The sequence below is a fragment of the Perognathus longimembris genome, chromosome 19, assembly GCF_023159225.1.
Source record: "Perognathus longimembris pacificus isolate PPM17 chromosome 19, ASM2315922v1, whole genome shotgun sequence".
NCBI classification, from domain to species: Eukaryota; Metazoa; Chordata; class Mammalia; order Rodentia; family Heteromyidae; genus Perognathus; species Perognathus longimembris.
Window position 1 is genome coordinate 8307229 of NC_063179.1, and position 13971 is coordinate 8321199.

The following is a 13971-nucleotide window of genomic DNA, read 5'->3' on the forward strand; positions in this document are numbered from 1 at the left end:
CCTCCTCCCCTCCTCATTCTCTTCCCTCCTCTTTTATTTCTCTCCTTCCTTTCTCCCCCTCCCTCTCCCCCCTCCCCTTCCCCTTCCTTTTCCCTTCTTCCAGTTCCTTGATCTTCTTCCCAGCCCCAGTAGCGGTTATCAGGACTCATGTCTCTGTATGAATAGTGGGCATGGAGCTTTGTGCTTCAAGAGTATCTCTTCTCTAGCCCTTGTCAAAGCTAAGCACTAGCCTAATTAGGACATGGCCACCTAGGGAAATCTCCTTTTGGATTAATTACAATTACCTCTCTTAAAAATTATTGTAAAAGTGATGTACAGAGGAGGTATAGTCATGTAATTAAGGTAATATGTTCATTTCTTTCTCCCACTTCCCTCCCCCCACCTCCTTCCCCTCCAGGCTGTGAAGTTTCCAACATAGTGTCCAGTGAGGGTCACTGTTGCATTGGTTCACCCTCTGTCCCTCCATTTCTGTGATCCCCCTTCCTTTCCCCAAATCAGGTAAACTTATATACAAAACAAAGGGCACAGAAATTCAAACCAAAAACCAATGGCAACAGAGAATAAGCCAAAGGAGAACAAGAAGAAAGCAATAACCACAAACAATATACTGTTTCCATTTCTTCGAGTTCATTTCGAAAAATATCATTTTATATATTCATATATATTTATATCATTTATATATTCATATATGTGATCCTCCGCTAAGAATAGGCTATACATATTCTGGTTATAACAAATGTGGAAAACCATGCAGCCTATGTTTTTGGGAGTGGGTCTGGGTTAGTTTGTTAACAAATTTTTTCCAATGCCATTCTTTCTGATGGAAGCACGTTGCAGCATTATTTGCCATAGCTAAAATATGAAATCAAGCCAGGTGCCCCTCAGTAGATGAATGGATCAAGAAAATGTGGTATACATACAATTTCTTCTTAAAAAGTTCAATCACATCTGCCAAATCCGCTCATGTTTTCCATGTTTCATTGGTTCAAGGCAAATCAGAAGCTCTTGTCACACAAAGATGGAGAGTGGCTCCAGAACATGGGTCACAAATGGAGGTCTTTGAATTTGGTTCTTTCCTGTGGCATTTGGAGAACGTTCATCACTTTCAATATACATGATTATATAGTGATGCTAGTAAAAGCCAGACATGTAGAAACGCATTCCTGCCTCACGGGATGGTATTTAGGTCAGGACTCCCCAACCTCAGTGTCACTGGCAGTTGAGCTGGCTCGTTCTTTTCTCAAGGCGAACTATATTTGGCATTCTAAGCTGTTGAACTGCATCCGTGGCCACTCCCCGGCCAATGTCAGTGGTGTCCTTGCCCCATCTGTGACAAGAAAAACTGAACTAGCTATTGCCAAGTGTCCCCTTGGATGGGACATTCCTCCCTAGCAGATAAATCTTGTATTAGAAAACTGAACTGTATTTTTGAAGGACCTCTTAAAATGTAGCATTTGTTTTTTAAGACAATGCCTCTATGTGAAAACAGCAGGCTCTTTCTTCCCAGACAATGCCTCCTTCTTAGATTTGCTTATTTCTTTTTATTGAGAAATACATAGTTTATAGTTGCAAATAAAAATTAATGCAGTAGATGTGTTCCCCACACGTACATTCTTATTAACATGGCTGCCAAAGTAAGATTGTGTGATCATAACTGACCATGTTTGATAATCTTGCCGGAGTTTATAGTCAAAATATATTATAAGAGGGCTTTAGTTCTGCTTTAATTTGGGTCAGATAGTTCCCCAAAGATATTAATACACAAAGCAAAAGCCTTTAATAAAGTTCATTCTTGATATGGTAGCTCCTTTCTCAAAAACAAATGATGTAGCTTGGTGTGGGACTGCATGGAAGACATGGACCATTTCTGAAATTACAACTGTTTTCTCCAGGCAAAGGCAGCTCAAGCATCTCATCCGACGTGAGTTCAAGTACAGATCACACGCCAACCAAAGCCCAGAAGAATGTGGCTACCAGTGAAGGTAGGCATCTGGTTTGCATTATCTCCTCCTTTCACAAGGCTGACTATTTTGGAAGACAAAGAAAATGTGGGAGTTTGAGTTCTGTTCTACTGAGTAGGAGCATATGAGATGATTAGAAAGGAGAAAGGATAGGATTTGCTAAGTTTTCAGTTGTGTTGTTGTTACTGTTCATTAAAGTGGCTGCAATGGGATTTATATGTCTGGATTTTAAAGCAAATGTGGTTCCTTTATGAAAATGTGATAGGCTGACTTAGGGGAAGCTTTCTGATATTCCATAATGTTCTTCCGCATGGCAAACATGATTGTAGATCCCCACACAGGAGCACTGAAAGGTGTGTGAAGAGCCTGCACCATGGTTGGAACTGAATTCAGGATTGCCCCGATGGGTTGGTTGAGGAATCACCAGTTGTTGGCAGTATCAAAGGAGATTTACTTGCTTATTTCAAGAAGAAGTAGAAAAGCATCCTTTTTATATCAAGATTGGTCTTGTTGGAATTCCTGCAGAAGAATTTGATCTATTTGTATACATACAAGTTGGGATTCATGGGCTTTCCTGTCGGTAGAAAGTCACCGTTCTTTCAAGTGAGGATTAAGTGTTTCTCTGGTAGTTATTTTCTGGAAAGTTGACCCAATGATTTTATTTTCTTGCTAAACAGGACAAACTAATTCTTTCCAAATGAATTGTGTAGTGAAGGTCCAGTGTACACTTTAGTGCCATTTGGACTTATTTTGAAGTGTCAGCAGATTTTCATGACATTGTATAGAACTTCTTTTCCTGATGTGCACAGGATATTGTGGAAAGAAAATTCCAGGTTTTGTTTCTGAGCCTTAATTTCTGGTGCTCCTCACATTTGGAAGCTCACTTGTGGGATAATGATGGCCTATGAGTTCTGTGGTTTCTCTTTATATGTGTAATAATCCATACATTAGTGAAGATGGCTTACCCCTGCTGGTGGAGTCTCTCTGCATAGTTTTGATTGGTTTTTGGATAGCCCAAAGCTACCTTTTCTGTGATCTCATCCCCAGACTAACATATAAGTAGCTCTTTTAACTGGGCAATACTGTCTTGTCTCTCAAGCCTTGCCCTTGCTTCTTGTGTGTCACCGACATGACACTTGAAGCAGGCAGATTGCTGTATTTTCTTCAGTGCAGGAACACAGCAGGTAGCAACACATTTTAACTGTCTGCCTGATATTGATGAAATTCAGTTCATGTAATGTGTAAATCTGGTTAATGGATTTTAGATATTTGGTCTTTTTATTTTAATTTCCTTTGCAAAAATAGAAAATACAGTTCTATAAGAGCTTTGTTGCAAATGTTGGAGAAAGGGAGTATGGGATTTCAGGTATTTAAAAATTAAGCTTGCTGGGCATTAGTGGCTCATGACTGTAATTCTAGCTACTCAGAAAGCTAAGATCTGATGATCTCGGTTCAAAGTCAGCTCAGGTAAGAAAGTCTGTGAGATTCTTATCTCTAATTAGCTACCAGAAAATCAGACATGGAACTGGGGTTCAAAGTGTTAGAGAACCAGCCTTGAGCACAGAAACTCAAGGACAATGCCCAGGCACTGAGTTTCAATCTACTACCATCACTAAATAAGTAAAAAGTAAAGTGTTTATTCTTATCTATTTAATTTTTAAAATTATCTTAAAGTAGTTGTACAAAGGGGTTTAATTTCAACGTGTCAGTTTGTGAGCACGATGCTCTTCATCAATGTCACCTCTTCCATCATTCTCCCAATCTCTCCCAACCCCACCCATCCCTTCATTTTTCCTAGTTTCATTTTCACATGTGTACATCGAATATCATGACTGCATTCTCCCGCTTTTCCTCTCTTCTTTGTCTACCTCCTCCCCTTGACCTCACCTTCTCCTGACAACACACCATCATTTCCTGGTATTTATTTTGTTAAACTGTTCATTGTTGGAAGGAGTTGCACCCATGGAATCCTCCCCTGAGTATACCCTACTTTAATTAATACGTTTGTGAGTATATGCAAATGACGCTGCTTATGTTTATATATAGTGGTACATATTTACGCCTCTTATGCTTCAAAATAAACTACATAGGAATTTTAAGTTTTCATTTTTTTTTTTTTGCCTTTCTTTCTTTGGAAGGAGGTGAAGTTCCAGGCAATGTTTGGCACCGTTTGCAATGACATATTTCCTGTCATCCTGAGGGAAGGAGTAGAAAAGCAAAACAGGAAATGTGATCTTCACATGAAACCAAATGTTTACCAACTGGACATTCAAAAAGGAGTGTGGGGTTTCGTTCTTGATTTCCTTTCAGGGGAAAAGCCTCAATCCTATGATAGACATCATCCATTCCCTTACCTCTCTAAGTATTTTTTAAAGGCTGGGTTAGCTTTGGCTTAGTCTTGAATATGAATCCAGGTTGTTGTAGATTTTGAATCGATGAATATGTTAACTATTAAAAAGCAACCTTGGGGTCAGTCTTAGTTACAAAAAAACGTGTGTTTCAGGATGATTTGCTGCACGGGGGCGGGGGGGGTGTTCCTAGGCTAGTGTTCCAGATGAAGTATAGTAGGCCACACCAATTTTGTCAGTTAAGTGGTATCTCCATGTAATGGTGCCATAGGGCGGTGGTGTCTCCATGCACTGTGTCTCTATGTAGTGTGTCTCCCACACAGTGTGTGTCTATGCAGTTGTCTCTAGGCAGTGGTATCTCCACACAGTGTGTCTCCACACAGTGGTGTCTCCACGCACTGTGTCTCCATGCAGTTGTCTCTGGGTGACTGACTGCAAGATGCTTCCCCATCCTTTACTGAGTGGCTTTGCCCACTGCTTTTTCCCGCTAGAAAAACCTTCAGTGCACGATAGGTGTGATTTTACAATCACAAAATGAAGGTGTATAAAACTTTTACAGGAGTCTCAGGAAGGACACAGCCCTCCTACTAGACCACAGATACCACTTTCTACCCAGGCATTGTGCACATACCTGTAATTCCAGCAATTGAGATACTGAAACAGAAGAATTATGGTTTCCAGGGCAACGCTATGCAATGAGATCCTGTCTCAAAAGAAAAGCCATTTTCTTATGGATTTAAACCAAATTTATCACTAGCTCAGTAATTTTATAACCTGTTCTAGTGTATGGTACCTGCTTAGAGCTTACAGATATGTTGCGGTTTCTGTCATGAAGTTCTGAAAAATCACAGATTGCCAACTCAGGTTTTTTTCTTAGCATTTCCTGAGAGTCTCAAACCTTTGTGCTTAAATTTGTTGCTTTGTTTTTGTTCTACTGAGGTTTGAATTCAGGACTTTGTGCTTGCTAGTTAGGTGCTCTACTGCTTGAGCCACACCTTATCATTTTTTTGCTATTTGTGTTTTGCTTCTGCATATTTTGGCCTGGGATGCCTAGACCATGATCACTTATTTATGATGTATGCTTCTTTTATAGATAGGAAGATGGATACATGCATTGTACCCAGACATTTCCATTAAGATAGGGACTTGCGAACTTTTCTTTGCACAGGCTGGTTTTGACCCAAGAGTTTATCTTTCCCTTCCACCTAGCTAGGATTGTAAGTATGAGCTATCATGTCTGGCTTCAGCTCAGATTTTAGGTGTTCTGGTACTCAATGTAATGATAATACTCTGGAAAGAAATAAAAGTAATTCCTGACTTTTTTTTCTTTCCTTCTTGGTGCTGGTTCTGGGGCTTGAACTCTGGGCCTGTGTAGTGTCCTTGAACCTTTATGCTCTACTATGTTGAGCCACAGCTTCACTTCTGGCTGGTTTTGTTTGTTTGTTTGTTTTGTTTTTGGTGGTTAATTGGAGATAAGAGTCTCATGGACTTTCCTGCCCAGGCTGGCTTTGAACAGTGATCCTTAGTTCTCAGCTTCCTGAGTAGGAAGGATTAAAAGCGTGAACCACCGTTTCAAATGGCTAATCCTTGCTTTCTTATCCAGACTATAGAGGAGCTCAAGAAAAAGTGTACTTCTGGGTCCCTTCGTGCTGTTTTCAAGAACAACGTTTAAACTTTGATGTTAAGAAAGCACTAGCAGAGTGGAAACTGATTTTCCCGTGGATTTCTAGCGGATTAAGATGATTTTCTTTAGCCCTTTTATCCTGTCCTGGTTTCTCACCTCTGATCTCATGGAGCCTGTAAGGAACACATATACAATCCTCAGCTTAGAGGTCTGAGTGATGTTGATTTGTAAAAATGATGTATATTCTAAAGGATAAAATTGCGTTTTTCTGCAGTTTTTGACAACCACGATCATACCTGTACTAGGTGGGTTGCAACACTTTGAAGCAGTGTCAGGATGTTCTACGATGAGGAGGAAAAATGAAAAATTTCCCCTCTGGGAATGGTACCTGTGACTTGCTAAAAGAGTTCTGTTCCAAAGCCTCACAGAAGAGTTCGTGCATCGTTTTCTTGCACGTCTAACACCACACCCCTTTTAAGGAACTGGTATCCTGCAAGGCTCTTTCTCCCTGATAAGTAGTACAGGATTTCTCTACAGCCCATTGTATTTCTTACGACAGCTTAAGTTTATGATTTCTTGACACTGTAGAGGGTTTGGGTTCATGTGTAGAAAGCTGGATGTTTTCCTTTTTTTGTTGTTGAAATTTTCTGTTTTTTTCCCCTCTCAGCATAATCTGCATTCCAACATTGTAAGACAACATAATTCTTTCCAGTTGTGTTGCTATTCTTTCTTCTCCACATTTTTTTAAATCTTTCTTTTTTTCTTTTTCAAAACCTCTGGGGTGTTCTGCAAAGAATTCCCATTGACCTTCAGCAGTGAAGGTCACCTCTAACGCATGCTTGTGGAGAAGGACGCCACCAGCGTGGAGTGAATCAGTTGCAGACTCTGTTGCACTGGGTCAGAACATGAACATACTCCTTAGAAACAGCAAGCTGCTCTTGCACTTCTTTCCACAGGACAAAAGGGTAGCAGGAAGTGGCTTTAAGTGTGGCATCTCAACATCTCCACCTGCCCTGAGCATTTACTTCCCAGGTCATACTTAATTGGCTGATGAAGTGTTAGCATCACTCAGCTGCTCTTTACACACATTCAAGTTTGGATATTGACACATGTTACAGAAGGGAGGGCTGGTTTTTGAAACAATGGCTATCACACTAGACAGCTATGGACTCCCAGGATTCAGACACTCAGAAAGCCTTGCCAGTTTTCTGATCTGATCTAATACATTCATTTTTACAAAGAAATAGCCAGGGCACAGAAAAATTTGGTGCAATATTGTTTGGGTTAGAACTGAACAAATTAAAATGAAGATAGCCTCTTCGGAAGCTAACTTTTTCTGTATAGGAACGTATTTACTTCTCTGGTCTTGTTCCCTTGGCTTCTGGCTGTCTATTTTTAGCTGGGTTCAGGGTTGAGGCAGGTGGTGAGGAGGAACTTCAGAAAGGTTGTTGAACCCAAATGGATCATGACTTCTGGTAGGAGAAAAGAGGAAGACACTTTAAAGACACTATCTTTGAACCAGCCTGTCATTTTGCAGTCATGTTTTCATCCATTTACTTCATATTGCAATGTGAAATTGCTTGTTTAATTCCTGGAAAGTTTAAATCTTTACATCTCTCATTAGGGGCATGTAAAATCAGTTGGTTTGTGAAGAACTTTTACTGATATTTGTTTCATGGGTTCTAAAGTCACCAGTTTATTTACATATTTATGGGCTCTCAGTACTCAAATGAGGCCAGTGCTGAGTAGAGCGACATTTTTTTTCAAAATGCTCGGACATATGGCTTCGTTTGTATCTACTTTGCCTTCCTCAGATTGGCTTCTTTTTACTTCTTGATTCTCCTTTCCAAAAAAAGTTTACACAAATCACTCACTTTACACAAAGGCATACATGATGCTTTTCCCTCAAGATGGGTTTTGCTCCCCGAGAAGTCTTTAGTTTCTTAAACTGTCCAGCAGATTTAAGACATGTTTTGGGACACATTTTTAAGCCTTTGCCAGTGTTTTCAGGAGCATGATTGCGTTTGACCTCCTGTCATTCTCACACATCTCCTGAGATGTAGGTAGCGATGCGTCCTTTGGAAAGATGAAAACGGGACCCAGACAGGATTGGTGTGGCACAAAGTCACAGAAATTAGTGAGTGACAAAGATGGCTGGCTGTGAGCCCTGATTTTAAGATGTATTCACAGAACTTGGTCTATAATCATTATGCAAGTCTGAGAATTTCTTTGTCATAATTGTTAAAGTATGTTTGCTATTCATATCTGTGGATCCACTGTGACATTGCTATACATACACAGATCATACTTTGATCAATACTACCCACCTAGGTAATGGTCTTTCCTGTTCTATTTGTCCCTGAGAATTCATACTAAATCATTTTTATAACTTCCCATCAATGTGTTTCAAAGGTAATTACTAAAAGTATCTTTTCCAATGCCAGCTCCTAATTGTCTTTCACTGAAAATAATCTATACCGATCCTTATACAGAGTCAGCTTTAAATTCTTAGTTCAAGAACACAAAGTCAATATTCCAGGCCATGCTTTCACAATGAACTATTGGCACAAAGTCAATATTCCAGGCCGTGCCTTCACAATGAACTATTGAGGATTCAATTTTCGACTTGCCATTAATATGTCCTCGCAGAAGACAGTATGAGGCTAATACTGACGTTATTCATGGCATTCACTCTAAATGCTATATAATCTAAAAGGACTGAACAGCAATTTATTATATTCCCTTTCAAACAGAGCCACACAGTTATTCTTTAGTTAGAAATGGCCACAAGTGGAAGGTACTGTTTTCACAGCATGGCCAATGACATTCAAGAGCAAGTAGAGTCAAAACATATAACATAAGAAGGCAAATAAAAATAGGAAGACAGGGCTGGGAATGTGGCTCAATGGTAGAGTGCTTGCCTAGCATGCATGAAGCCCTGGGTTCGATTCCTCAGCACCACATATATAGAAAAAAGCCAGAAGTGGTGCTGTGGCCTTAGTGGCAGAGTGCTAGCCTTGAGCCAAAAGAAGCCAGGGACAGTGCTCAGGCCCTTAGTCAAGCCCCAGGGCTGGCAAGAAAAAGAAAAAAAAAATAGAAAGGGAAAGTAACACTGAAGAAACGTCTTTTAAAATAACTGAAGATGGCATTGATCCAAATTGGAATGCTGGGTGAAACTTTGGGAGAGGAAGAAATTTATAAGTAAGCACTGTGCCAGTGGGATCTTCTTTTCTTCGCATGAGGAAGGGGATGACCGGTTACTGTGTAGGTTTGTTTTGCCTTAGGAAATCAGATTTTAAACCTAACCATCTCTTAAAATGTCTGGACTACAAAGGCACTAACTGTTGAGATTTAATATGTTTTGCAAGTCCAATTAGCAAGTCACTGCTTCATAATCAAGGTAGTATTATTAGTATTAGCTCATTGCCCAATTGCCAGTTTGGTATCTGGTTAAAAGAAACAAAAACTGCACCAGATACCTTTGGTGATCTGAGCATAGAGTGGATTCAGTTTTCCCAGTGAAATAAAGGAATCAAATTTGCATGTCAGGATTAGATTAAGCAATGGAAAACTCATCATTGTAGGTTTTATACAGTTGATATGTGAGCTGGAAATCTACGATAAAATTCTAAAATACCATCTTAAAGAAAATTTTGATCTTTAGCATTCTAATTCTATGTCAGGGAAAAAAAAAACTCCCGTGTATTTCCTCTGTGTTTATTTCTTCCACCTAATTTGTCCTTCTTACTAAAAAGCTCTAATTAAGTGATATATCTTAATCATAAATGTTCTGGTTTGTCTAAGTAGAGCTAAGTATGTCTGTAATGAAGACTTGAATCATTCCTAAGATCTTTTTTGTTTTTGGTGGGGGCAATAATTTCAACAACGTATACAATGGGAGTTTATTACAGAAAGTAGTACAATTTCAAATACCTATAGTAAGCCACATTCCTGGGGTGCACGGGTCACAAACCAGAAATGAAAAGGATAATTTCTCCCTACACTTTGGTTTTTTTCTCCTAAAAGAATTTTTAAAAGTAAGCCAGGTACACATTGCTCTAACCTATAGTCCTAGGATTGAAGTTTGAAAGGAGTCCAGGCAGGCAAATCTATGAAACCCTTATCTCTAACTAAACAACAACCACAAAAACAAAAACAAAATCCCAACCTAGAAATAAAGATGTGGCTCAAATGGTAGAGTTGTTAGCTTTCAGCAGAAAAGCTCAGGTCTGGAGTTCAAGCCCCAGGACTAGCGCACACACACACACACACACACACACACACACACACACACACACACACACACACACAAAACAAAAGAATTTTCAAAAGTAAGTAGGGATTCTTAATGATTCAGGTAGAGTGAGCACCCAGAGTCTTCATCACTCACTTTAATTTTAGGCAAACATCTTTGCAATATTCCAGTTGATACTTTGTCTCCTGAAGGAATTTAATTTCATGGCAATACCCTCTTCCTTCAGAATGATAGCTATTTGCAGAGGAAATAGACACAGAATAACAATCCATTGGTAACTCAAGCTAGGGTCAACTGTGGCCTCCAACTGGAATTAAGAAGAGCCCCAGTCAGAGTAGAAAGAAAATGCGGACTGAAGTGTGTGTGTGTGTGTGTGTGTGTGTGTGTGTGTGTGTGTGTGTGTGTGTGTGTACAGGGTGGGCTGAACTCATGGAAGGCCTGGGCTTAGTTTTTGCTGTGTGAGCAGGAGGGGGAAGGGCACCAGGAAGATTTGGTGTTATGAGCCAGGGTGTGCGCAAATTAGGGAAATTGGGATGGATCCCTATGGGGGACTGTGGAAGCTTCTGGTCAGATCCCTGTGTGGTCTTGTGGATAGGCTCATACTCTTTGAACTATAGGGACTCGGAGGATCCCATATCATTTGTGAGTTCAGAGACAATCCTCATTCTGCACTCATGATCTGCCTTCTGGGCACTTGGAAGATTTTTCCACTGAAAAGCCAACTTTTTAGTAAAGAGGAAATGTGAACGTTTGAGGACAAATGATCTGATGTTGAAAACACTTGCACTTTACTGCCCTGGACATAGTCTGACCTTAAAATTCAGGTTAATGTGTCTGTTTACTTCTGCCTAGGGATTAACATCCTGAGGATAAACTGACTTCCTCAGGATGTCTCTGACTTCCCAAGGCTGTTAGACTGATTCGCAAATAAGGAGAGAGAAGCACTGAAGTTGCAAAGGGTGTTTTCTTCATATCCTGTGCATTTAAGACCTTAGGAATGGCACATGGCATCAATCAAGATTCACTGTATTTATATACTACTATGTGGAATGGTAACTCCTTTGTACAGCTATCTAAAGATAAAATAAAATTAAAAATAAATAGATAAATCAATAAAAGTTCACATGGCAAAAGGAATTACCTCTGAGTAGTTCAGATATTATTTGTAAATAATCTAGAGACAATTTAAGAGTTGTGGGCACAGATAGTCATATAATAAATATAGAAATAACCAAGAAGCTTTGGTTGTATATAGCTGCTACTATCTTTCACGATGAGACAACTGGTACACATTTGTTCTTCAAGTGACTCTGATTGATTAGCTGGATGTGGATTTTCAGTTCTAGGCTTTAGGAAACCACATTTTTCTGCCCAGAAGAGCGATTCTGAGTTGAAAGGAGGGAATATCCTGGAGGATGAGCAAGGAGATAGTTTAGGAAATGATGAAATGATGGAGCTAGGCATTTGTTTGCAGCTCTAGAGGATAGCAGCTTCAAGAGCAAAACTTCCTGTGTCTCCAGAAAGCATGGTGGGTAGATTTCCTATAGAAATCATTCAGGAGTTGCATTTTGAAGTTATTTATTTAGGTGACTTTTATGTAGTCACCAACTTAAACAGATGCAGCTAAATCCGACTTCTGAAGACTTACTCAACATGAACATATGATTACAGATTTCACAACTGTAAGAGGTCTGTTACCTACATCTCATTCTGTGTAGAGAAATTCTTTTTGTAATATTAATTTATGCAAACTATAAGATGATTATGCAAATATACAGGTACTTGATCTTCTTTAACTTCCTTAAATATTCTTTACGTGAAGGATGTGTTAATGTATGTGAACCAAGAGTCTTAAAACTGTGTGTAAAATTTGACCTTGGAATTTTATCATAAGAAGTTACTCTTACAGTCTTGATTTTTTTATTTGTTTAGATATATACAAGCATATCTAACATAAAACATTAGAAAAACATTTCTTGAGACATCTGCATATCAGATCGCCATTTGTAGAGCACAATGTTAAATGGTGTGAGAAACTGTGTACAAAAAATACAGCATTTGTAGTAAAGTTTTCTGTGCATAGGATTATATTTGGAAAATAATGAGATTAAAAAGCCCTATTTCAACATGCTATTAGAAGTTATTACTGAAGGATAACATTATAGTTTTGTGTGTATGTACATGTGTGTGTTTTCAATACAGTCCAATAAAGAGTCTTCAAGTTGGTGCTTTCCAAAGGCTGAAAATGTGTCTTTGGCACATTTTTGTTCTTAGAATTTTGTTGAATGTGGGGTAATCCACAATTTAGTTATTACATTGCAAAAGTAACCATCAGTTTTTGGATAAGGATTAGTATTTTTATGTCCAGTACCTAAAACCTAGATATCTAGTATCCCTCTATACAATAATGACTTGTTTTTAAAGAAACATTTCAAAATATTTTTCTATTCTTGGGACTATTTTTTCCATTTAGGAAACCACTTTCAATATCATGTTATTAATTTCTATGTACACTTACTTCTAAGGTTTCAGGTTTTTTTGCATAATTTTGTGCCACTCATGTTCATTTCATTAGTCATGGCTCACTCCTGAAATCAGGCATTGCACTTGAGTACTGAGGATTCATTCATGGAAGAAAATGGCTTCTGAACTGATGTTCCAGAACTTTTAATCATGCCTAATAACCTTGCAAAGGAGTCTATCCTTTCATACATGCTAAGAAGTAAAGGTTTAAAGTTAGAACTGAATGATGTACAGGGATTAATTAGCAAGGTGAATAACTTCTGTGATGGTACCTGTACATGGAGATGGAACTGCAGGAAACGTTGTGTCTGTAGTCTACTGCTGCATTACACATGACTCAAATGTATCATGGGAGTTTAGTAACAAATCAGTACTCAACTTGGTGACATAAAACAACAAAAATATATTACGTAGATCTATTACTCTTAGATCTATTACTTAAATCTATTGCTCTCAGTGGGTCTTAAAGTTTTGAAATCAAGAGGCTTGACAAGATGTTTTCTCTGCAGGCTTGGGGGACAAGCCCTTGCTGGTATTTTCCAGTTTGATCCCCAGACCTTCCTTTATCTGAATAAAGAGCAACACTGTGTCTTCAAGCCTCTTTCAACGTCTGGTCCTTTAGTTTTCTGCTTATGTGGATTCTTATGATTCCTTCATCTTGCCAAGTAAACCAAGATAACTTCACCATCTCTGCATGTTGAACCGTATCTGCAAAAGACCTTTTATCACATTAGTAATGTATTCACTGAGCTGGAGAAGTAACACTGTTCAAGAAGAAATGTACTCATTACCTGACTTATGTAACTGTAACCCCTCTCTCTGTACACCACTTTTACAATAAAACTTAAATTTAACAATAATATAACCATTTAATCTTGCTATGAGGATATTAACACCTACTTACTCAAAATACCACTCATTTTGTCTCACAATTTTCTTTCAATAATAACTCTCATGGCTGTATTGATTCTCTTGCTGCAGGTGGTATGGGCTAGGGTCACTGGTGGTATGTGCTAAGTGGATAGGTCATTCCTAAGGCCCAATGGTATGTTCTTGAATCTGACCAGGGATGGCTGGTTCCTTGGGTTTAGCTACTGTGGGCCAGAGCACCTAACGGTAACTTCGCCAATTATACTTGGTTAAACAGATGTCATATAGGATGCCAGGGTCCAGGAAGAGTTTCCCAAGGAACAAAGAAGACATTGCTAGTTTCTTGAGGACTGGGTTCAGAAGCAAAACAGCCTCACTTCAGCCACAGTA

At 39.0% G+C, this 13971-nt stretch overlaps 1 protein-coding gene across 1 annotated transcript in view; it reads left to right on the top strand.

Moving 5' to 3' along the window:
• Fbxl7 (F-box and leucine rich repeat protein 7) overlaps nt 1–13971 on the top strand; it is a 334704-nt gene that overhangs the window by 87368 nt on the left and 233365 nt on the right. Inside the window, exon 2 of the mRNA XM_048368408.1 lies at nt 1893–1982. Coding sequence (XP_048224365.1) covers nt 1893–1982 — 90 coding nt within the window. The remainder of the gene's footprint in view (nt 1–1892; nt 1983–13971) is intronic.